The following is a 27,046-nucleotide window of genomic DNA, read 5'->3' on the forward strand; positions in this document are numbered from 1 at the left end:
ATTCTAAGATAAAAAAAAAAAAAAATGTCTTTGATAGGTTGTACTCCACGCCTGATTCACGCCGCTTCTGAAATAGGTAGTTTTAGAATAATTTTAAAGTCCGGCTTTGATTGCTAATAGAATTGTTGTTATAATAATTGTGAAAGAGGTTCAGCATATATATTTGGTCACCGTTACCTGCAAATGTTTTTCTGGTCTGTATTCAGCGTACAAAATGGTGACCTGTATTGGCACCCAACACACTGCAAACACAATCATGATGAGCACCAAGGTTAACACAATCTACAAGTATAGAACATCAATAAAATTAAGCCACGAAGTCAATTGGTATTAACAGGGAAAATGTTGAGCTTGGGGTCAATTGGTAATAACAGAGGAAACATTAAGCCATGAAGTCAATAGGTATCAACAGAAGAAAACTAATGCATATCCTTACACGCAATTCCAAATGAGCATTGTTAATCTTGCATTATTGGTTTTTTTTTCTAATAGTGATAATTTCAAACACGTTTCACTGCTATGTATATCAATTGCTTTGGGCAAATCTATCTTATAGATGTCAATCACACTTCAGTTGCGCATTCAAGAACACAGATATAGGGTTATATCATCTCATTACAGCCTTTTATATTCATATATAAATGATTTTTTAAGTTATCATACAAATCTCGTTTTATCTAAAACATTTATCAGTATTCAGGGTTAAATAATTATATCTGAAATATTTTATCAATCATAATGCTCACTTTTTACTAATAGTTTTAATATTTTCTGAGTAATCATGGCTTGATTCACTCATCCTACAATGTAACTTTCTACTATAAAAAAACATGTTGGCATATACCATGAAGCGTCGCAGTTTAATTTTGTTTCCTTGGCGTAGGGCTTTATAACCTTGTAAAACATTATTTTCGTCAGAAACTACTTATAGAATGACTTTATATTTGGCCTGGTAGAGGTTAGCATGGTTCTTCTTTGCTGGTGTTTTTTTTTTTTTTTTTTTTTGTTATTATATACATGAATATAGTTATTGCGACTATCAAAGAATGTTGACTGCTGTACAGTTCCACTACATATGACATTGTACATACTATGTCTGTTTGTTTACTTCAAACATTGTTTTGCTCATTGTTGGAGGCCGTACGATGACCTATAGTTGTTAATGTCTGTGTCATTTTGGTCTTTTGAGGATAATTGTCTCATTGGCAATCATACCACATCTTCTTTTTTATCTTGTAGTATATATAATGAAATTGTATGCGATTGTCATACAATCAAGAGGTTTGTCAAATATGAAATCCCGTAATTTGTGGTTTTTTGCTATTAATCTCCCAAGTTTGTACAAATATAAAAAGAAATGCCTGTACCAAGTCAAAATGATAGTTGTTTTTATTCGTTTGAAAAGATTGAGCTTTAAGTTTGTCATTTGGTATTTTTTGGTATTTGACCTTTTTCATAACGTGTTATCTTTAAATGTTCATCTCACTTTTCTTTAAAACGATTCATTATGATAACTTCATATTAGGCCAGCAAAGAGTTATATTCTGATAGGTCTTTTTTTTATATTTCAGGTTATAAGTGGAAAGATCTTTGATGATTTTGATGAATTTGAAAACGTTCTGATATCCTATTCAACTCTTAAAAAAAGATATATTTCATGTGAAAAAGTTATAAAAAATGGATAGAGTGAACATGTGAAGTTATATAAAAGAACCAATCACAGAAAATTCTCTTTAACTATGGTCATCGGAATCCCTGTTAGTTAGACTTGATTGAGAGTTTTAGTATATATTATACAAAAAATAAAAACGCTTATAAAAGCCAAAGAAGCTTTCTCCCATGAATTTGTTCTAATTAAGTAATTCATATGTTTCTGTGAATCCTCTTTTTTTTTGCATATTTCAAAATAAGTCATGTTTTTAATTTGTTAGTAGAAGCTTTAATTGTTGAACAAGTAATAATGTGTTATCACCAAGCTTCTTTAACCAGTGAAACAATAAACCTGCTTGGTAATTCACTCAGACTTGAATATAAATCAATCTAAAATCTAAGTATATTTGTTCTTTCTTGACTCTTTGGTAGGTGAAAAGATCAGATATACTTTTACCAGATAACTCCCAAAACTATTGTCAATGTCTTTTTATTATGTTGTATCAATTATATGTACAAAAAAGCATGGTGTCACGTGTATATAAATTGTTGTATCATATTTTTTTTATAAAAGGTTATCTTAAATAAGAAATAGCAAGTAGTCATGCAAATATGACTGGTATATTCATTCAAATGTCAGTTGTCTGACAAACAAACACATAAAGTGTCTACTGTCGTTCATTAGTAACAATGGGTAAATCAAAATGCCAATAGATAGTTCAAAACTAAGCAACATAATCCAACAACAATTATTGCGCTTATTTCACGGTGTCTGACTACTCACAATGAAATTATGAATGTTAGTTACGAAGTGAGAAAATAATTAACGTAGGCAAACTTCTACAGCACCTGACAAGAATTGTTGACCTTTCATATTGACTCTATATTTTTTGTATAGGCTAAAACGGATTTTACGACATACGTAAGCTAATGCTTTATTGTATTATGTACTAATAGTTTTGTTAATCTAATCAATTTATTAAAGTCCTGTTTACATCAAACGTAAAAAATCTGAAGTATACTTAAATCCATTTACTTGATACTTCAGATTTCGAACAGTTTAGTTGTAATGGGAATAACAATAGCGGCGAACATAGAACATAATTCACTTGTCAAAATTAAATTTAGAAACACTTACATTTTCTATCAAATTCACATATCAACTTTATGGGTTTAGTGTCATTCGGCAAAGCCAGACATTATGGAAACCAATCCTTGTTGGAATAGGAACAATTAAATTAGGTCTTTTGTATAAATAGTTCATGGACACAGATTCAATAAAATTAATGTTATCCCGGCTTGCAAAGCGTGGCAGATAACGTTTACTATACCATGGATTGTATTAAATGTTATATGTGTAGAGCTAAGGCTAAAATACAATGGTTATCAGTTCAAAATATTGCTTAAAACTGTAATTTTAGTTTATTACTCTAGTGTGAACCATATATTTATAACCATATAAATCCCGAACCGTTTAAAGCTAGTATGCAAATGCATCAAAAAAAAATTTATGAACAGTTATACTTTTCCGTATTTTTTTTATGTCTTTGCACCTATACTTTCAGAATTTTTGGTTTATTTAATGGATTTGCACCGAATCTTGTGGTGGTTTTTTCATAACCATCTGACGCAGTGGTATTGTCGAACACTGACTTGGCTTTTTGGCATTTACGTAAAGTCTTCCTGCGAGTATGAATGGTTAGTGATAAAAAGAGTCATCCAGTTTTTATCATAAATGATACAATATTTTTATTAAGTATTCATTGTTTATCAACAAGTGACGAACATGTTTATAATCATTACAAAGACGCAAATATAGCATAGTACTGTAATAACTAAATATAATACTCAAGTTACAGTGTGCCCCATTCTATCATATACATTAGGACCGGAAGTAAATTTAGTTTGTAAGAATGTGAATGTAGCTACATTGTATCTACCGCTGTTCTAATAAAAAAAAATGAAATTCGAAGATGTTATATATTGCTACTCGCTATAGGCTTTCCTTGTACTTCATCATTTGACCAACAGTCCGTGATCTTAATGTGAATTTTAGAACAAATCCATGACAAAAACAAGCAAATAACAATTTCAAATCTATTAGTGATCAAAAAGATATTAGTATTAACTATTAAGATAGTCTTAAATTTCAACGATCTGATATGAAAACAATCACATTGTATGAAAGAGGCATGCTGAAACACAGCTGCATTAATATAAAGTTGAAAATTTTCATTATCCAATAACAAGACTTTGTCGCCTACTTACTCGACAATAGACACTGCTTTTGATAAACATGTAATTGAAATTCGAATATTGAAAACATTGCGCCATATTTATTTTGTGCGGTCAATTTCAGCGATGTAACTATCATACATTACACTTATATGCTACTTTATAACAAAAGGAAACGTATTCAGCAATTATTTTTTTCATTTCATATACACATTCTGTGAACCAACTTTCTTTCACGGATACTTTATATAGCGTTGTGTCCTACCTATCCCACTTCACAGGAAGTTTATTTCTATTTTCATATTTAATTTATGTTTAATATTAAATAGAGACAGATCAAAGTTTTATATATTCTTGTTATATTTCTACTCGCGAAAGTCGCAATAAATAAACATGCTCGCTTAAATTAGTTGATCTACAGTATGAACAAAACTAGATGGACAGTAAACGTCAATGAGACGGTAATTGAAAACTAATAAAGACAATATGGGTTCACTAAGATAAAAAAATATGACCACCTTAACAGTAAACCAAATGCTGAGTTGTGATTGTTTGGCAAGCGATGTGTATAAATGAGGGACAAAAGATAATAGGACATTCAAACTCATAGATAAAAAAAAAACTGACAACGCCATGCCTAAATAACACGCAGTAATGTCTATTAAATTAATATGATTATACGATTGAACACTTCGAAACTTACCTTTATCCTGTTTAAGTTCAAACTTTAAAAGTGGGCCTGACATGGTTTTCATCTTGAATATGCATCAAATATGAAAAAATTGACGTTTTAGTTTTTTTTATTTAAATTTTGTAAATTACTATGCATCGATTTTACTATCATTGTCATCAACTCCCAAAGGAAATATTAGTGCATTAATGAGATATGGAAAATTTTTAATAACAACGTGGAAAAAATCGTGTCAAATTTCGTTTGACAAAATAGCCAGTCTTAAAGGGAGAATAATTTGTACGTACAAGATTATACTTTGATTTGAATCTTTAGATGGTACAATGTACGTTGAATAAAAGCCTTTTGAGACTGATTACAATTTTTTCGTGATAGTTGGGTCGGACTTAATGTAATTATAGATTGTTGTTTTGTGCAATAGAACCACGATTTGATGTGAAACGCAATCTTATAATTATGTCAAAAGTCAACAAGGTGTATAGACAAACAGTTCCTTTTACGGATAAATCACGAAATTGAGATTTCATTCAATTAAAAGATTACAAAGAGTTATAAGTACAAAGGTTTTAGTAGCGTTGAATTGTTTTGTTTTGCGACTTATATTTGAATGACGAACTACGCAAATAAATTCAATCTATTGAAAAGTTCATTTATATATTTGATTTTTTTACAAGTTTGATTCTATAGAAAAAAAGGTCATTGTTTCCTATCAACAAAGAAAACGGTATTAGGTTCAAAATCAATTTGATGGTCATGACATTATATTCGTTAAACTTTTTACACTTGTGAAATAAAGTCATGGACAGATCAAATTTTTGATCATTTATTTAGTGGTTCCTTTTGGTTTATATCATCAATGAAAATTACTATCTAAGATTAAATATCTTCCGTCACAAGCGCTATTCGTGATTAAACTTCTAAAGAACGTTTACATTTTAACTTTCATAGCAATGGATGTACAATTACGAAAATGACATACAAAAGTATGAGCTATATGACAAAAAGGTACGGAACGACAAAGAGAAATTACTCAAGGTCAGCGTTTTTTTAGGGTGGATCCTTTCGTCCAAATCTTTACCCTTTCTTTTGTCGCACGACTATTTGGTGTATCATATATGTAGTTTTATGGCAATACAGATTTGAATTGAATAAAATATTATTCTTTACTGCAGAGATAGTTGGTGAACAAATGATAGAAGTAACTGCATATATAATGTTAATGAACACACATTTATCAATAATGTGGTCATTTTTATAAATTTCCTGTTTACAAAAATTTGAATTTTCGAAAAACTAAGGACATTTTTTTATCCCAGGTATAAATTAGCTAAGCCGTATTTGGCACAACTTTTTGGAATTTTGGATCCTCAATGCTCTTCAACTTTGTACTTGTTTGGCTTTATAATTGTTTTGATTTGAGCGGCACTGATGAGTCTTATGTAGACGAAACGAGCGTCTGGCGTACTAAATTATAATCATAGTACCTTTGATAACTATTAACACCACTTGGTCTATGCCACTGCTGGTGGACGTTTCGTCCCCGAGGTTATCACCAGCCCAGTAGTCAACACTTGACATGAATATCAATAATGTGGTAATTTTTATATATTTCCTGTTTACAAAACTTTGAATTTTCGAAAAAAAACTAAGGATTTTCTTATCCCAGGTATAGATTACCTCAGCCGTCTTTGGCACAACTTTTTGGAATTTTGGATCTGCAATGCTCTTTAACTTTGTACTTGTTTGGCTTTATAATTGTTTTGATTTGAACGTCACTGATGAGTCTTATGTAGACGAAACGCGCGTCTGGCGTACTATATTATAATCCTGGTATCTTTGATAACTATTAACACCACTGGGTCGATGCCACTGCTGTAGGACGTTTCATCACCGAGGGTATCACCAGCCCAGTAGTCAACACTTGACATGAATATCAATAATGTGGTCATTTTTATAAATTTCCTGTTTACAAAACTTTTCGAAAAACAAATGATTTTCTTATCCTAGGTATAGATTACCATAGCCGTATTTGGCACATCTTTTTGGAATTTTGGATCCTCAATGCTCTTCAACGTTGTACTTGTTTGGCTTTATATTTTTTTGATTTGAGCGTCACTGATGAGTCTTATGTAGAGGAAACGCGCGTCTGGCGTACTAAATTATCATCCTGGTACCTTTGATAACTATTACTTTTTTCTTGACTGCGATAATATTCTAAGATAATATTTACTGTGTTACCACTTTAATTATACTGACTAGAAAAGGTAAATAAAGACAACAGTAGTATACCGATGTTCCAAACTCATAAATCCATGAACAAAAAACAAAATCGGGGTAACTGAGGGAAACGAATTAAATATAAGAGGAGAACAACGACACAACATTAAAATGTAACACACACAGACACAGACTAAGCATTAGACAAAATCATATGAGAATAACAAATATAACATCATAACTATATACATGAATTTGGGATAGATAAAAACGACACAGCGCAAACACAACGTTAAAATGTAACACACACAGAAACAAACTATAATATAACAATGGCCATATTCCTGACTTGGTACAGTACATTAAAGGAAAAAACGGTTGGTTGAACCTGGTTTTGTGGCATGCCAAACCTCCCTCTTTTATGGCCACGTGAAATATAACATTAAAATGACAACACAACATTACAGAACTAAAATATAAATAAATAGGAGAACACAATTCACAAAGAAACACACCAATAAAAGCTAACAAAAGGCAACAAGTTTAAAATTTCAATACGCCAGAATTGCATTTTGTCCACACAAGACTTACTAGTGACGCCCAGATACAAAAGTTTGAAAGCCGAAACAAGTACAAAGTTGAACAGCATCGAGGACCAAAAGTTCATAACACAAAGATAAGTTTTTGGGTCCGTCCAGATAGCCGAGTGGTCTAGAGCGCTTGACTCAGTGTGGGCGGTGTTCTCTCGATAACCGAATAGCATGAGTTCGAATCCTGGCAAGGGAAGAACAGGCATTTGTTTCGCTGATTAAACATTAGTGTGGTGAAATTTAATCTAAGAGTAATTATGTGCATAAAAAAATATTAAATTATAACTATTATGCATGATCCAGGTTCGTTAAATTGTAATTCAAAATCAATAATTTGAATATGAAAAACTTTCTGCATTAGTCAGAGTATTTTAGAAGATACAATTCTAAATTTCATATTGTATTCCTCTAAGGCGTGATTACCAATTTGGTTCGTTTATCATAAGAATAACTTGCTTTAACATATTATCATTTGCAGAAAAAATGATGTTGATGAACAACATTGCATACTGGTTTTTGAAACATTAATATTATCAGTAATAATCATAGGGAAATATGGAACGTTTATGTAAACAAAATGCATGAAAAGGCGAAACAATTTAAACCATTTAATTGAGAAAAAACGTCGTTAATGGTGTTATCTTGATATTGCGTTTCACTGCTAAAATTTAGAATGTAAATCAAAAGTCGGATACGGAAAATCATTAATGCCAACATGCCAGCATATCTAATGAATTTACACGTCCTGATAAGGAATTATTAATGAAACTGACAAGGAATCAATTTCAACTTAGACCAAGTAAATATCAACCCTGCAGTGAACTTATAAGTCACCCACAAATCAAACATAGCGATTTTTATTCTAATCCAAACGCCTATTTTATAGTATCTTGATTTTTTCCTGTCATTATAGTTTTCGCAAACGACAATGAACTTTTGAAACTGATCCCGTTTAAGAAAATGGTGTTAAAACTGTATCTACTGTTTCTATTAAATAGAGAGAAACATAGAAACTAGAAATTTAGGATTATTTTATTCCTTAGATAAAAAAAAATGGTTTTAAAAAATATGCCATTGATTAAAGCCTCTGATCATAATTTTAAGATAATGTATTATCACACTTCAAATCTGTAGAAGTATGGGCATTTATGTTGTTTTCATGAAGTACAAAGTTTATTGCACAATAAGCATTTTTGACAATAAATGTCCCTTTAAAGTTGCTAGAGACCATTCTATATCGCAATCCAAATCAATTTAAAAAATAATGAAGAGCTAATAAACCAAAAGTAAAACAGTATAGCCAAAGCCGGGAAATAAGTCGGAGCTTCCCTTGATGAATTTTCAATTTTATTTCATCAAATGTGCCTATAAAAAAAACAGAACTCGACATCTATTTCCGCTTCTCCTTGCATCAAAAAGTTACTGCAATTTGAATATATCTTATTAAAATTTTCTTGATTCTGAATCAAGGGTTTCCAATTGTAAAGTCATTTATATGAAAAGTGTACATATGTCATCAAGTCCGTTACTGACCAACAGCATGTTTACCCACATTATTTTGGCGGGGTATGTATATTCTGTTTATTTTTTAGCGGACTGATTTTTTTCTTTTTTCTTTGAACCACCGAACAATACCAACATAGTTACAAGTTGATGACTGGAACAAGGCTTTACTTTTATATATATTTACCTTTCTTTTCATTCTCGTTTGAACTGTTATATCTTTTGGCACTCTTTCTCCTGGAGTCTTTGCTGCCCATAAAGTTTTAATGATTCTTGTGTACGCAATGGCCATAACTAGAATTGGTATCAAAAATAAAACCACTGATAATGTTGTCCAATAGATTTTTCTTGCTGGTTGATGGTAAACTGGAACACCATGTTCCAAACTTATATATTTGATAACTAAAGGCCATTCGTCATCACACCATTGTTCTAAATGATTTTTCCACTGTCTTTGGTGTAATGTTCTGAAGACAAGAAGTGGCGAAGCAATGGCGAAGGAAAAAAGCCATACAAGAATGATACTATGTCGAGCTTTTCTCTCAATAATATGTGCCTTCATGGCAAACACTACTCCAAAAAATCTGTCACATGCTATTAATGTCAATGACAGAATGCTGGCAACAAGTGAACTGACTGAAATTGAAAACAATACTACATTTAAATGAAAATAATATAATAATAGCAATAATATAAACATAGGGTATACATTAACAATGACATTTAACATAGTTACAAAAAATAGAAAAAGGTTTACCAACATCAAAATGTGAAACCTGCTGTGTCTGCAAGGCATGGTACCATTTCAGACATGTAACAAGTCAAATTTGTTATTACTATACAGTAATGAATTAATTGATTATTTCATACAAAAAGAAGAATGTGTCCATAATACACGGATGTTCCACTTGCACTAACATTTTATGTGTTCAGTGGAACATGCAATTGGGGTCAAAAATCTAATTTGACATTAAAATTTAAAAAAAGATCGTATCATAAGGACCAAGTGTACTAAGTTTCAAGTTGATTGGACTTAAACTTCAGAAAAAACTACCTTGACCAAAATGTTTAATCTGACTTGACTAAACACTTTAACCTGAAACGGAATGAACGGACGAACATACCGAAAATGTTAATTCCCCTAGATTTGGCATAAAAAGAAATTGGTAAAGTAGTAGTATGTGTAGGTTTTGCAGTGTAATGTTAATGTTCATTTAGAGCAACTCTCTTATACAAATATTAAGCTTTTAAAAGTTTAAGTTTTGAGCGAACCCACTGGGATTATTCCAGATGACCTTTTGGAATTAGTATACATTTTTTTCTTGATTTAAATAAATTATGGTCTCAATATCAACACATCGAAGTGTAATATTGTCAATACGTGTGTATATAATTGAACATTAATGTCTGAATGAATAAGTAATCTAAAATAATAAGATAATCGTGCTGCAATAAATTTAGATATTCCGTTTGTTATCATTTCAGTTACGTGACATCTAACTGAAATTTGTTCAGTATTTGCAGTGTCTGTAAACAAATCGATGCATGCAATATGTTTATCAAAAACAAAAGGTACGTCTATATCGCCCATCCGTTGAAGAAGTGCCAATCTGCAAACGAGGACCTCAATATTCTTCATTATATTATATTTGTTTTCGCCACTTTTGCAAATAAAAAATTACACAAAGATAAATCGTCGCGAATATGATTTGTTTTTATCGTTCCTTAATAATTTACATCAAAGAAATTTAAAAAATCGCGAAGTGGCGTAGAAAGGCTAAACGCAAAATCAAGTTTTCGCGAAAAAAAAATTGGTTTTCAGTACTCTGTCACCTTCTGCTTTATCAGATTGCCTTTTACGGAAAAGTGAACGGCCTGTTTGTTGTCTAAATTAATTTCCCATGACAAACCAATAAACATGATAAAGCTGAATGTACAAAATGTTCTTTCAAAAATTTATCATGACAATTTTGATAATAACTTTTAAAACATTCTAAGCACGTAAATCAACGTAGACAATTCATTGAAATGAATTTCGAATAAGTTGGAAATTTACAAACTTGAATTATTAAGTCAATTATAAAACTTGTTCATCCTGAAACTCATCGTGTTAAAATCTTTCTTAAAGAAATCCTTAAAAGTAATCGAGCAATAATATTTAATGCCCACACAATATTTTTTGAAAAGCTTTTTTAATCTCTTATTGATAGTACATAACTCAACTAAATGAAGAACTCTGACGTGTTTCGACATCAACTGTTTACCAACAAACAACTTGCATGTTATATGTTATCTGCCAAGAGATTAAATCAAGTTTAAATGATTTGTGGGACGATTGGAATTTAAAACACGATTCCCTATTGGACAATTAGTCTGCAGAATTTAGATACCACACACAGTTTACAACCAAACTCATTAATATTTGTTTATTTGACCAAAAGGAGTTAAATTATTGAGTTTCTCTTAAATATTCCTTTATATGCGAAAAACAATTGACTTTGAAATGTTCAATGTCTTTCCTATCAAGAGAAAAATAAAATTGTACGTTTGTTCAATTTCGAATGCCGACGCACATAATCCGTTAATGAAATAAACACTTTATAAATTTCGTGCGTTTGTACTACTTTTCTGGATTTACTTTCATTGTGAATGAACAAAAACAGTTGAAAGCGACGGTTGAGTATAGATTCGCTGCAATGTTAACAGCTTTGTGCCATCTAAAGGTACATACACAGAGTACCGCATTTATTCTAAGGTGAACTTTGCCTGTGGAAGTTGAAACCTTAGTTTCTTAAACATTTCCCTATTGTATTAAAAACATTTCGACATCTAGAAAAACACTTTTATATTTTCGGTAAAGGCAATTCTGAATGGCAAATTCGTCAACTTGCCTTAGACCACTAAACTGAAGATTAACCCGATTAAATTTAAAATTTCTTTATGTTTGACCAAAAGTTTGTGTTAATTGATTCACTAGTATATGTTTTCGCACATTTAACCTATTTTTTCATGTATTATCTTTATTATTTAGTATACTAGATTAGTTCATAGTATTTATCCAGATATATTTTTTTCTAAAGGTTGAGTTCATATACAACACAACTGTATTTTAGTAAACCAATTTGGATTCACACCAACCAACCAAACATCCAATCTATGTATCGTAATATGATGTACATTTGAGAATTAAACAGTTTAATTTGCCATTTTTTAAAGCTTGAAAATAAATTCATCTTAGATTTGCGCCAGTCGCGTTTCGTCTACAGAAGACTTACCAGTTAAGCTCGAATAAAAAATGTTGAAGGCCAAATAACGTTCAAAGTTTAAGAGCATTGAGTACCAAAAATTCAAAAATGTTTTGCCAAACACAGCTAAGGTAATATATTCCTGAGGTAGAAAAGCCTGAGAATTTCAAAAATTCAAAAGTTTTGTTAACAGCTAATTTTTAAAAGAGAATGCAGACATCCAATACATTTCGATTAGTCTGATGCAGAAATTAACTGCAAGGCTATAATTATTGCGTTAGCTTCGGTTGTAAAGATGGATGCATCCGGAGGCATTAGGAGAGTCATGTTCAGTCTCAATAGACAACAGCGGATGCAACATAGTATCTACATCCTTCGATCCATCAGTGCAAAAATTTAAAAAGTTGGAACTGATAGATTTAATTTCAACATAATGTTGAAAACCAATTGTTGGTTTGTGTCAGCCTTATGGTATTTACGAAAATCATAATATCATTTCTGGTGTAAGAAGTTCATAGCATTTCCTTGCCTGAAGCAATGTTTTTAAAATCATATTTGATATTGAGGTGCAAATTAAACGAATTTCTAATGATGTTTTTTAAAATGTCTTCACAAATTGTCCGTTATCAGTTTATTTTCAACAATTTTGAATGTCTATTTCATATATTTCGGCTCTCTTTTATAAATTTATATTTTTAGGCATCTAAGGGCCTGAGTCCCTCAAACAAAGTTGACCTTGGGATGATTTGTCTGTGATTTATATATAAAAAAAGATGCGGTATGACTGTCAATGAGACAACTCTCAATAAGAGACCAAATGACACAGAAATAACAACTATAGGTCATCGAACGGCATTCAACAATGAGTAAGTCCCATACCGCATAGTGGGCCATAAAAGGCCCCGTAATGCCAATTTATTTTACAATTTAAACGAGAAATCCACGTTCTTATTTATGTACAAAAAATAAACTAATAACAAATATGTAGCACTTAAAAAACTGTTTATGTCCATTATGGTCATATAGTTTTTCACATGCGTCGAATGTGTACTTATACATCTTTGATTTTTTAATATTTGGATGTGAGCGCTCCATATAAAAGTAAATTCAGCTGATATAAAAAAAAAAAAAAAAAAAAAAAAAAAAAGATATGGTATGATTGCCAATGAGACCACTACGTACATATACAATTTATAAATTGTTATTTTATATTTTATAAAACTGGGTCGATACTGATGATAACAGACTATTAACCCCCAAGGCATCGTAAGCTTAGAAGTCAATGCTTACGTACTGTCATGATTTCGTGTAAAACCTTTCTTAAATTGTCCATTTCGAGAATTATGAAATCTTAACTAACTAAAGTTCTAACTCCCTTAGGCAAAATTAATCTTAAATGGAGTAGGTTTTTATTTTCTTGAAAAAAAACTTTGGCATGTACAAGTTAAAATCATGTTGCAAAGTGTGTAACAAATAGGGTTCATACACGTAAAGGAGGTTGTTATTTCGATAAGAATTAACTATCATGAAAAAGTAGTTTGGTTTTATATGTTGTACATATTTTAGTAGATTCTTTGTGAGTTCACCTTTACAAAAAATGAAGTATTTTGAATATCTTTATTAATCAACAACTTAACGTCCTTACCAGATAGAACATTATCCAATGAAGATACGTTATTTCTTTTAAATAAACAATCAATGAAATAACGCTTAGTTTCTTTCATTCTGAAACTGACAATTTTGGAAATACTGTCTAGCCTGGCACGTTATATTATCTTTATAATCTTTATTGCTAAATAACAGCCATAAGGGTCAAGCAATACAATAAAACAAGGATATACAATACAATGCAATATATAGAATAATTATAGAACTTATTTAAGAGTTCAAATATGAATGTATGTTAAAAAAAAAAACACCATCATATTAAGCTTGTCTGACATGGGTCTGACCCCCTAAGTTCTAAAGACTGCTTGTTGACAACCTCAATATACATGTACTCGTACATAAAATTAGCCAAATGTTAGAAGTAGGACTTCTAAATGACATAATATATGGGTTTTTTTATTTTGTAACTACGCTTGAATCTCTATCATAGTCTAAAGATAAGCTTGCATAGACAATTCTGATAGGCAAACAATAATATTATGTTTCATTTAATAATTAAATACTTCACCAATAATATAAATGATAAACATTCAGTTTTAATGGATGAAAGATATAGAATTCAAAGTGAAATTTAAATATTTGAGCATTCCAGGAAATTATATCACACGTATGTGATTAAGTTCATTAACTGGCAGATTGTCAAATTATTTTAACAAGGAAATTGTTATCAATCTCAAATTATTTTTCTAGCAATAAAAGATTTAATAATAGGATAAAGTTCAAGATGCATATTGGAACTTCAAAAGGATAACGGGGAAATTTAACTAATTTGAAATAAAAGTAGACCACAATTAATTACTAATTTCCGTTAAATTACCAAGCTTGATTTTGTCTATTATCATCCTATAAAAGTATAAACCTTGTTCCCATTTAGAAAATTCATAAAGCATTATGTGTTGTTTGGGATACAATAGGAAATACAATCCCTTCAAATTGACATTTAAGTTCAAAGAAAAACACAGGATCACATCCCATAATAATAATAATTAAATTATCAAAGTTTCCTCCAGACATTGATTAATTTGCGAAATGTCTAGTCCCAAATATGAGACATACAGGTAAATTCATTATAACAAGACAACAGGGCCACATATTTTATTTCCTCAGAAAAAAACGTGCACAATAGTTATCAAAGGTACCAGGATTATAATTTAGTACGCCAAACGCGCGTTTCGTCTACCAAAGACTCATCAGTGACGCTCATATCAAAATATTTCTAAAGCCAAATAAGTACAAAGTTGAAGAGCATTGAGGATCCGAAATTCCAAAAAAAAATGTGCCAAATACGGCTAAGGTAATCTATGCCTGGGATAAGAAAATCGTTATTTTTCGAAAAAATCAAAGTACTACAAAAGGTCAAAACATGATAAAGTATACTATAAATCGACAGCAGAGTAGTGCTCGATAATAGCATGTGGTTTTCATGACATTGAGATATTATATATTATACATTATATTACCTATTGAGTTTCCTGATTTACCCTCATCATGAACTCTCAATTCTAAACATTTGAATGCCAGTAATGTGTAAATACGCTGCAACGTTAAGAATTTTGGTAGAGATCATAGTCTTTAACAATATTTTCTAAATACACATTATCAATATTGTTAAAGGCAAGGTACAATTGACTACTGGCAAATTTATACCCTCGTGTACTAATATTTCAATAAAAGAAGCCCTATGTTAAAAAAACAAAAGATATTTAATATCTATCATCAACACCCACCACGTCAACTCTCCGATTACAAAAACAATACGCAGTAACTACAGACACAAAGTAAAGAGGTTCTTGACTTGGAAGAGGTACATGTAGATTTCTTAAAAGAACAGGCTATTGCCGCTACAAGGCAGAACTCGCACCCGCAAAGTGGAAAGGCATTAATATAAGTTGCAAAACTAGTTTCTCAAACCACTATAAATAAATATGTTTAAATAAATAAAAATAACACATAATAAAAATTGAACATTTGAAACAAAAGTTGTGGGGGCTTTGTTATTCAATATTTCAAAAAGGTTCAGAAACGGTAATTTCTCATATTTATAATGTCAGTGCTTTAAAAAAAACATAGAACTTTGAATAATTACCATTGGGTATATACCATCAATGTTGAACAGTTAGTCCCTGTCGGAGTCATCCCTCAATAGTCACTACATGTATTTCATCAAAGACTATGATTTATAAAGTTTTTTATTTTTATTTTTTAACTTATATTTTTTTTTTTTTTTTTTTTTTTTTATTTTTTTTTTTTGGACATTTTATTGCATTTCAAGTTTATTGTTCTTCTTCTGAATCCCTTTTAGTGACTATACATCCAGATGTGCTTCGAAAGAGACAAAACACACCGTTTCACTTCGTTTATGAATTGAAGATTTATTTTGTATTAATTTTCGATAAAATAAAATGACCCATTTGGACATTGTGAGAAATTAGTTCAAAGGCAGTTTGATTAACCGTAGAGGTCATTAAGAATAATGTAGCTACGGATAGGTCGGTAAATCAAGTTGGAAATCGAACTCTGTTTGCAGATATCTAACCAGTTTGTTACATATAGTATAACTGTCTCTTATAAATGGCCTTTTTACAGTAAGCAATAACGTAATTTTCTTTGATCTGGGTTTTTACAATTTGCTGATAAAAGAACATCAGAATCCTACTTTTGGGATTGTCTGATTGTGTAATTTAGATTTAATTAATTCTAAAAGATATCTCCAATTCATTTGTCTGAATCATCTTACAAAAGCTTTTTTTATTTCCATCACAACATTGCATTCTCTTTTAGGTCTTATATATATATCGATTGTATTCCTTCCCATGTCAATACGGTATCATTTACGACACATGAAACTGTCGTAAAAAAGGCGGCAAAAGATACAAAAAGGGCATGCAAGCTCATAAGTAAAACAAAACCTAATAACACCAATTTAAAAAAACGGCAAATCACCAGCTTATAATACCAATAGGTATAAGATTAATAAACTTCTGAGCTCTACTAATTACGACAATAACTTCTAAGAAAGTGTGCAATTTATTGTTGTTGTTATTAACTGGTGATCTACATGACACGTGCTGTAGAAAATTATTGTTGTTGTCATTAACTGGTGATCTAAGCGACAAGTGCTGTGGAAAATGATTGGTTTTTTTTATTTGCTGGTGATCTACATGACAAGTGCTGTGGAAAATGACTGTTTTTGTTATTGGTTGGGGATACATATGACAGGAGCTGACCAAACAACCATTGACAACAACAAAATCTAAATACGTAAATACATATTAGATAACAGAAAAAAATCGTATATACTAGTACTGGAGGACTGGCAAACTTAGATAATAACACACAGACAATAAACATAAAAGTTAATGTTTTAACTGGCAGCGTCACATGTTTCAATCAGAACATTTATAACTGAACATATTGATGTACTTTCTCTGAACAGACCAGATGATTTAACACATAATGTTACTAAAAATAGTAATCTTACTACTTGTTTATATACAATTTTAAAGCATTCTTTACGTTTTAATTGCTGTTTTATTGTTTTGTAGAGAAAACAATTTTCAGACGGTTTTGTTAATGGACATTGCATATCAATTTTACTATATATATACATGAGTATTGGAACTCATTGATAAATCGTCCAAACTAAGCAATATTTAACGACAAAACACTAAACATTTATTGCAGATCGTTCATTTCCAATTATTAATTTTTTTAGAATCCAGGACTTTTTTTTATTCAGATGATGAATCTTAAAATTAAATCTTTAATTTTAAATTCAAAAGCGGCTCTTTTTATATTTTAACCTGAAAAAGCTAATCTTATATATATTCAAGTTTTTCTTTTTATTTTCCTTCTAGGTAAATTTAACCACTTTCGTTGTCCCGTGACTGCCTCGAGTGTGAGAGGTCATTGATTTGACTCTTGGCCAGGTCCAACAAAACACTTAGAAATTTGTGAAGAGCAGCTTTTCCAGTACGCAAGCGATGATTAGGAGAAAAAACAAAAGCTGCACAGTTCGAATTGTGTTTTCCATACCATCAATGACACTGATACCTTGTGCACTAAGCACGGTAAAAATAGGTTTAAGTGTGTTGGTCTAATCTAGATCTGATTTCATATTGCAATTTAACAGGGTTTTTTTCTTCTAAAATGCAGGTAATATTAATCACTTGACACTTAACACAATTTCTCATAATCTTCTAAACAACACGAAAATGATAGACCAGACTGGATTTGTAGGATTTCAATCTAATCGGTCTGAAAAGTTCGAAAATACATTGCCGTAAAATAATTCATATATAAATATTTAAAGAGGAATGCAAATAGTACTAAAGCGAGGCACTGATGCTGACATAAAATGATGCATTTAATCGTTTATTTCGTAATGAGTTTCTAGCTTTTGTATTGAATATGCTTGTTCATATTCGTTAGATTAGGGAAAAAATAGAAATGTTTTCTTTGATGGATTGATGTCGGGTTGTTTGTACTTCAGAAAAAAGATTTTAATTCTTCGAAAAAGACTCGTTATTTTGCGATTAGTCACATAGTGAAAATAATTGCAGTTGAAGTATTTTCTTTTCTGATCATCAGCAGCCAAAAGTTAATACGTTATTGTATACATTGTCAAATGCATCTCTCCAGAATGTCAGATGACTTATTGGAAATTTCAGTATTGTTAAATGAGTGTCCTATTAAATAATCATCTAAAGATCAATACTGCACATAATAGTTTTCATGCATCTTTAAATAAAGTAGAAACTATTTGACATTGAATCTGTCTTTTGTCAAATGTTTTTGTTCTGTTTAATTTTTTTTTATTATTTTTTTTTTAATACAAAAAACAAGCCATGCTTATAGTTCGACAGAACAATCGTATTGCAAATGCAAGTTCTTTAAAGTAAGATAGATATTAACAAATGTCTTTTGTTCATGCTTTGATTTGAGAGTGATTAACTTGGGACTCACATCATACTATTGTATTTTCTAAAATCAAGTAAACACGGCAATTATTCGTATGATAAACGATTCAATATACAATTAAGTCAACAACTGGTTTTCAATAGCTTCCATAAAATTATAACGAATACTCTCTCGTATAATATTGTCATTACTACAGGGAAACATTTGATCTTTGTTTTAATACTTTTTTTTCTTTTTATCATTGTCATAGAAATCTTGATTTTTTTTAAATCACGGTTAATAAGCATCAACGTGCCTTTCTTTGTATATGTACTTTTTACATGAATCAAAGTAATTTAAAGATAAGTTGTTGTATGATTGTCTATCTCAACTTTCCACCAGAATCCAATGACGGTGAATATTTTACCTAGAGATCACTGTTTGGTCTTAAACAATTAACAAATCCCGTACTAAAAAGCTAACACTTAAAGTCCCTGGCATGACTACTGTAAAACAATTCAATCGCGAAAAATAACTACCAAGATCAAAGAACATATAAAACTGTAAACACACACAATGCTTTTTTACATATTCCATTGATGGCTTAAATTTATTAAGAATTATAATTTATAGCATAAAGATGTAAAAGTGTTTTAATTACAATATTCACTTTCATTCCAAAAGAAGCTTACCATCATTGTCAAGCCTATATGTCAATTATTCTTCACAATACGTATTAAGTAGAAAAAAGGCATATGCAAATAACTTTCATGACTTTTAATTTGAGATTATATCTGTCAAGAAAATTGACATTTCGATCGACAGTAGTTGTATTAGAGGATATATGCAATCAGAATATGTGACAAAAAAACAACAAATCCCGTGATGCTAAATTAATTCATTCCGGTGCGTTATAAAAAATTGTCTGTAATAATAGATTACCAGTGTTCAGATATTTAAACACACACCGACTATGCTAATGACAAATTCCAAACAGGAAGTGTTTATTGGGCACAATGGCGCTAGCTATTTTCTAAAAAATGTGTATAGAGATATTAGTTTCCATTCAAGGTGTGAATGAAACAACAAGGGATTTTCCTTACGCTATTTTAAGTACAATTATGTCAATTCCTGATTCGTGTATTTTGCCTTTAGTGATGTCTACATATGATATTGCTTGAAAGTGTTACACAGAGTTCTCAAAATCTTTTTCTCATGTTGGTTCTTTAAGAAAATTTACTGGTACCAGCTAATATTCCTAATACAAAACGCTAAAATTGTGTCTGTCCTTTGACAATTTTAATGGTGCTTAAATTCAAGTTTTATTTAATCTGACAAAATTTCATACTTGATTTTACAACTTATCAATGCAATGTAAAGCAACATTTTAAAAGCCAGGACCCGTATGCACAAAGCTTCTTAACGTAAGATTTGTTCCGAACAGACGTATTTTCTACATGTCCTACGATAAATTAGTACTACAATTGGAAATCTGAACTAAGTAATTTAAAACATATCATCCCTGATCTTAATCAACTTTATAATGATTGTAAAATTTGATGATGGCACGCGTTAATTTTTATACTATTCTTTTCAATTATAATTTTGTAAAAACCAAGCATTTATTTGTACTTTAGTCCTTTTATGTAATGTTTTCCTTTTAAGTGTTATATTTAACATTGCCATAAAAGCGCGAGGTTTGGCTAGCCACAACACCATTTTCTTCTTGCAATGTCCTGTACAAAGGCAGATAAATGGCAGTTCCTGTCATATGGTTCGTTTCTGTTAGTGTTGCGGTGTTGCTGAAGGACGCCTCCGGGTGCTGGAGTTTCTCGCTACATTGAAGACCCGTTGGTGGCCTTCGGCTGTTGTCTGCTCTATGGTTAGGTTGTTGTCGCTTTGACACATTCCCTATTTCTTTTTCTCAATTTTAATTTTATCGTTTGTTTTTGTTGCATTTCATTGTTTCGTTATTTTCCTCTTATAGTTGATATGTTTCCCTTGGTTTTAGTTTGTAACCCGGATTTGTTTTCTCTCAACAGACTTATGACTTTTGAACAGCAGTTAATACTTTTGCCTTTAATTTTCAATTAAGATAACAAAATGTTCATTCCAATATTTTCCTTGGAAAGGATCTAAATTTCATCTGCAAATCAAACCTTGGAATTATAATACATTTGTATATAATAGGATAAAGAAATAAACGAGATCGATCTAATCTTTGTTGTGTCTGATCCTATGTGCGATGTAAGCTTAGAGTGAGTATAGCTATTGTCATCGATATTATCGCATTCATTCAATATTCTTTTTCAAATCTGTAAAAGGAGACGACCTACAAGATTATTTTATTAGGGTTGCTGTCTCATTGGTGTGTGTACCACATCTCCTCTCATTCATATTTGTCATCAGAGTTCATGAGTTTGGTGCAAAACTGCAAAAACGTTGGATTTTTTTATAGTGATTATCTAAATAAAAGCTTTACACAAAAAGACAGATCGTACAAAATGTATTATTTTTTATGAACATGTCTGATATCATATCTTTTTAGGGTAAAGCTTTTGCATATTTGTTTTGTATAAAAAAAAACATGTGTAAAATTGACATTACTTGTAAAAGTCAATTTTGTCTAAAGTAGACAAGTAACAGCTAATACTGATTGGCCAAAAGTCAGAATAGTGTGACTGAAGTGGTGGCATGTCTTCAATGTCAGCTTCCATGTTTTAAATCGCTCGACGAGACGGTCATGAAAAACTCATAATTCATAGAGAATTACTCACAAAACATAATTTGTTCTCATTCTGATTATGCATTGAATGTGCCACTGGACGATAAACAGTCTCCGTCATCATCAGTATACGGTGATATGCCTTTAAATGTTTACCTGTTGTCTTGAAATGATAGTTAAAATTTACTATTACAAGTCGATTTTATATCGTGTTCATTTTAATTTCTAGTTTTAAATGTTAAATAAAGTATGCATTGGCAACTTTGTCGTCTTTTGTGTATTGGGTGAATAGGCAGGTGACAAGTTTAATTACTGCAGGCGATGGCGTGTGAGATTTTCCTTTTTTTTGGTCTACAATTTGACATTAAAGGCGAATATGTAGCATTTTTGTAAAAAATAAACGAATTGGACCTTTTATTGAGTTTGATGCATTAGTCTTACTAACTAGTGAAATAACGCAGTTTTTTTTCAAATAAATTTAAATATAAACTTTTCCAAGATATTCCATGTGAGAAGAAGTCGTTATGTAGCTGCATGTACAATGTCTAATCTTCATATGTTATTTAGGATGAGAGTGTGTCCTCATGACATTACGGTATCAGAATCTTTGTATCATATAATAATTTAATAATATATATAGAAGTGTTATCATTTATCAACAAAAGGATTCACCTTTTTTTTGCAAAGAAACCATAAATGACACGATATTACATGATTCATTGTACAATGTATCTTCATGATATATTATTTTGGATGTGTATGTCCTCATGAAATTGAGATACACAATCTTTATATTATATAACAATTCTTAAATAATTAACATAGACATTTTATCATTTACAACAAAAATGTTTACATATTTTGACAAAAATATAAGAATAGACAAGAAATTACATGATTCATATTGTCATACAAAATCAGTGATAAGATATGAATATGTTGTCTGGAAAAAAGACTTAATTCCAAATCTATAAAGATAAAACAGCTTATAAATGTGTTACTGCATCTGGACAATTCAATATAATGACATAATTCCAGTTTTATCAACTCTAATTGCACTTTCAATAACAAGCGAAACAATTAAATAATAATTTATATTTTCTATGTATGTCCGATGTTTGTGTCTCATATCTTCGTGGCTGACGCCGCTCGGATATCAGAAGACTACATCTCATACATATAATGTGTTTAACTCAGTCAAAGATTGGAAAAACGTTTTGCAGATACAATGTATTTTCCTAACATAAAAACTCATTGATGTGTCTTTATAATAGGTCAGCAACTCCTTTGTTTATCATTCTACAAGGTTAACTGATCCATCATTTTCATTGTTTAATGAGATTTTTTTGCCTAGATATTGGTTATTCCCTAAGATAGGTCAACCCGATCATATGTTTATAAGTATTGGAATCATTGTATTTTTGGAAATTTTGTAATTGATAAATATAATTGTATCATCGTGTAATCTACTTTAGTAGGTTTCATTTTGGGTTTTTTTACGTTTTCTTTTGAAAGAAGTCGTAAAGATTTACATTTGTGCCGATTATTACATTAAAGCGTCCATGAAGCGATTATTGGATTGCAAATCTGAAATTGAAGAGTGATACATTTGCAAAAGAGGAAGTTCGTATACTAATAGTGCTTATAGGCGAATTGAAAAGGTCAATAACATTTCAAAAATATAAAGGATCTTTTTTAATTGTACAATGAAAGGTTGTTAAGATTTCTACTCCTTGAAAATAAAGTAAAAAAAAAACCCACTTGGCTTAATGGATTCAAATAGACTGTCAGAACGCAATGTTAGCAGAAATTTATCTAAATGATATGAAACCAACAGTATTCATGTTCATTTTGTTAAAGAAGAAAACTAAAGAAATATGACAAAACGTTGGGAAGGGATAAACAAGTGTCCCTCCAAATTTTAATATTGTTTCGAAGGTAACGTTTGTTTTTGTTCTTATGTTATCAATATACCGTCATTTACAATTATGTGCGTTGTATGTATTTTCTATTAAGACCTTGTGAAAAAAAATGGTTAATCTGTACCACCAATTTTGGCCCCATTCCCTAAATTCTGGGGAAAGTATAACTGTCTGAAATTTGACCAAACCAATTACTAATAATTTTGAATACTCAAATGAATGAAGATAAAGAAAACTCAAAGGATAAGTTTTGACTTTCGTTCACTTTCAATCAGAAAATGTGTAGCAAAACTATTCATAAGTAGTATACTAGTATATGAAATATTATTCACTCGATACCAAACTAACTGATGATAAAAACGAAGTAGAAAGGACAAGGATAGCACTCGAATAAGAACGCATATGAGATATAAAAACACACAAAAGGTTTAAAACGTATTATCAAGAATAAGACCACACAAGAGGTATAAGAAAAAGCAAGGCAAAATGAATGGACGAGATGTAGAATATGCATCAATGAAACTCATTCAAAAATAGTCAGGAAATAGTCAAACTGTAAACCCCAGCGACCGTAGTAGTAACAAAACTGTATCATTTTGTTTATTTTCTTTGATTACATCTTCAGACATCAGACTCGTACTTCTCTTGAACTCAATTTTAATGTGCGTATTGTTATGCGTTTACTTTACTGCATTGGCTAGAGGTATAGAGGGAGGGTTGAGATCTCACACATATGTTTATCCCCGCCGCATTATTGCGCCTGTCCCAAGCCAGGAGTCTCTGGCCTTTGTTAGTCTTGTTTTATTTTAATTTTTAGTTTCTTGTGTACAATTTGGAGTTTTAAATGGCGTTCATTATCACTGAACTAGTAAATATTTGTTTGGGGGCAGTTGGAGGACGCCTTTGGGTGCGGGAATTTCTCGTTGCATTAAAGGCCTGTTGGTGACCTTCTGCTGTTGTTTGCTCTATGGTCGGGTTGTTGTCTCTTTGACACATTCCCCATTTCCATTCTCAAATTCACCATAAACAATAGATTCCATGCTGGTCAATGCATTTATATATATAGACAATTACTGGCGATCTAATCATTGTAACACTAACCCCTGTAGTGAGTGTAGCTATATAACATTTTGTATTGTAGATGTTGACTCTTTATAATCTTGGTTTGCCTAGTTTATCTGATGGAATTTGGTCAAGGGAAAACTGTATAAAACATTTACACCACAAGCAGGTGACGTAAATTTATTACTTTTTTGTACAAGAAATGCAATTCTTGGTAATAAACTCATTATTAATTTCAGAATTTAAAATGTGTACTGCAGATGCGTGTTTTGTCTACAGATAACTCAACAATGACGATCGATTATCAAAAGACCAAACAAAGTACGAAGTTGAATTTGATAAGGACCGCACATTTCGTAATTGTTTACCAAATACAGCTATAGTAATCTATTCCTTGGTTAAAAAATCGAAGTTTTTCGAAAATTCAAAGGTTTGAAATTAGATAATTTTCTCTCTCTTTCTCTCTGAAATTAATATCCTATGTCAATCATTTTACACCCGTATGTAAAAACTTCCGATGTATAACAGAGTACTTGACATTCATTTTCACAAAAAGTTAGCTCATAAAACAGACGTTTATTCAATAAGCCAGATTTCATCATACATTACATTTAGTATTGCACATTTAATTCATTCGGCGTCTGGACTAAAAAACATTTAATGCAATATAACGTTTTAACGATAGACAAATCAGTCTCTTGACACATTCGTTTTACAAATACCATTGGACAATATTTCCCAACCGCAGGAACGAATGACTATTGCTGTAATTACTAATAATTGTGTGAAAAATGTTTTTGGCTATTTGCGTAGATGGTGTCGGTTGTTAATTTGCAGTCGTTATAAAATTCTTAAACCTTTTTTTAAAAAGAAACCAAAAAACTGTGTTTGTCCTTTTTGTTCATTTCAGTGGTCAAAACCGTTGGACAACCACTTTTCTCTGGTGGTAAAACTTTTATTCATATATTGCACAGTAAAATCATAACGGATAGATGCCCTTTGATAATTGAAGAAAGTGCAAGACAAATTAAACGAAAATGGCAATATTAAGAAAAAACTGTTGCTGTGTAATTGTCCAGCTTTATCAATCCCTGGTAAATCGCCACAGAATATTCTCAACATGTTCCCTTTCGGCAGCTCCTTTTCAAAAATGGTCAAACATACTGCATAAGTTGTATAAGGACCGTTTTTCAACGCTCTTAATCTACCCATCCTTATCAATCATCAAAGAACTTTATGTTCAGTTTGTTTTCTCTGAACCCCCAGTACTTTAAAACTGGCATATAAATACGGATAGTGTTTGTTAATAAATTTGCTGTTTAAATTCAAGTTCTATTTAATCTGACAATATTTTATTTTTAATTTTTTTTAACTTATCTCCATCCGTTAATATTGAAGGATTTTTTGTAATGTATTATTCTAAATGCCCGGACCCTTATGCATAGAGCTACTTAAGTTAAGATTTGTTCCGAACAGACGTGTTTTCTGCATGTCCTACGATAAATTAGTACTACAATTGGATATCGTAACTAAGTAGTTTAAAACTTATCATTCCTGATATTAATCAATTTTGTAATGATTATAATATTTGCTGATGGCACGCGTAAATTTTTATACTATGTTGTTCACTTCTAGTTTTGTTAAATCCAAGCATTTATTTGTACTGTAGTGACTTGCATGTAATGTTTTCGTTTAAGTGTAATATTTACATTGCCATAAAAAGTGAGTTTGGCTAGCCACAAAACCATGTTCAACCCACCATTTTTTCGTAAAAACGTCCTGTACCAAGTCAGCAAAATAGGTGTTCCTTTCTTATATTTCGTTCTCTGTGTGTGTTGTATTGTTGTTTGTTTTTGTTGCACTTCATTGTTTCGTTATTTACCTCTTATAGTTGATGTGTTCTCTTGGTTTTAGTTTGTAACCCGTATTTATTTTTTCTCAACAGATTTATGTCTTTTGAACAGCAGTTAATACTTTTGCCTTTATTTTTCAATTTAGAAAACAACATGTTCATTTCATTTTTTTCTGGGAAAAAGATCTAAATTTCATCTTCAAATCAAACCTTTATACTACGATACATTTTTATATAATAGGATGAAGAAATAAACAAGATCGATCTAATCTTTGTTCTGATTGATCCTGTTTGCGATGTACGCCCTGGATTGCAATCATTCAATATTCTTTTTTTTTCAAATATTTAACAGAAGATATTAATATACTGATCTATCTTGCTAGGATTGCTGTCGCATTGATGTATACTAGTACACCGTATCTCCTTTCATTCATAATTCGAGTAAGAGCAAATGCTGGTTGGTCAGGAGTCAAAAAAGTGTGTTCGGAAGTTGTGGAATTTCTTCTTAGAAATAGCTCGGCGTGACGGTCAGGTTCGAATCATGATTCATAGACAATTACTCACATCGAGTAAATTGTTATGTCCTGATTATGCATTAAATTTGTCACGGGACGATAAATAGCCATCGTCATCATCATACGCGAAGATGCCTTTCTTTCATTTTTTAAAATAAATAAGGCCATTAGTTTCTCGTTTGAATTGTTTTACATTGTCTTATCGGGGCCTTTTATAACTGACTATGCGGCATGGGCTTTGCTCATTTTTGAAGGCCGTACGATGACCTATA

At 30.9% G+C, this 27,046-nt stretch overlaps 1 protein-coding gene across 1 annotated transcript in view; it reads right to left on the reverse strand.

The window, feature by feature from the left end:
• Nucleotides 1-27,046, reverse strand: part of LOC134725122 (QRFP-like peptide receptor) — a 49,048-nt gene that overhangs the window by 11,022 nt on the left and 10,980 nt on the right. Inside the window, exons 2-3 of the mRNA XM_063588676.1 lie at nucleotides 9,074-9,522; nucleotides 178-282 (exon numbers count right to left, since the gene is read on the reverse strand). Of these exons, the coding sequence (XP_063444746.1) occupies nucleotides 178-282; nucleotides 9,074-9,522 (554 nt within the window). The remainder of the gene's footprint in view (nucleotides 1-177; nucleotides 283-9,073; nucleotides 9,523-27,046) is intronic.

The sequence above is a fragment of the Mytilus trossulus genome, chromosome 7 (assembly GCF_036588685.1).
Source record: "Mytilus trossulus isolate FHL-02 chromosome 7, PNRI_Mtr1.1.1.hap1, whole genome shotgun sequence".
Lineage (NCBI taxonomy): Eukaryota > Metazoa > Mollusca > Bivalvia > Mytilida > Mytilidae > Mytilus > Mytilus trossulus.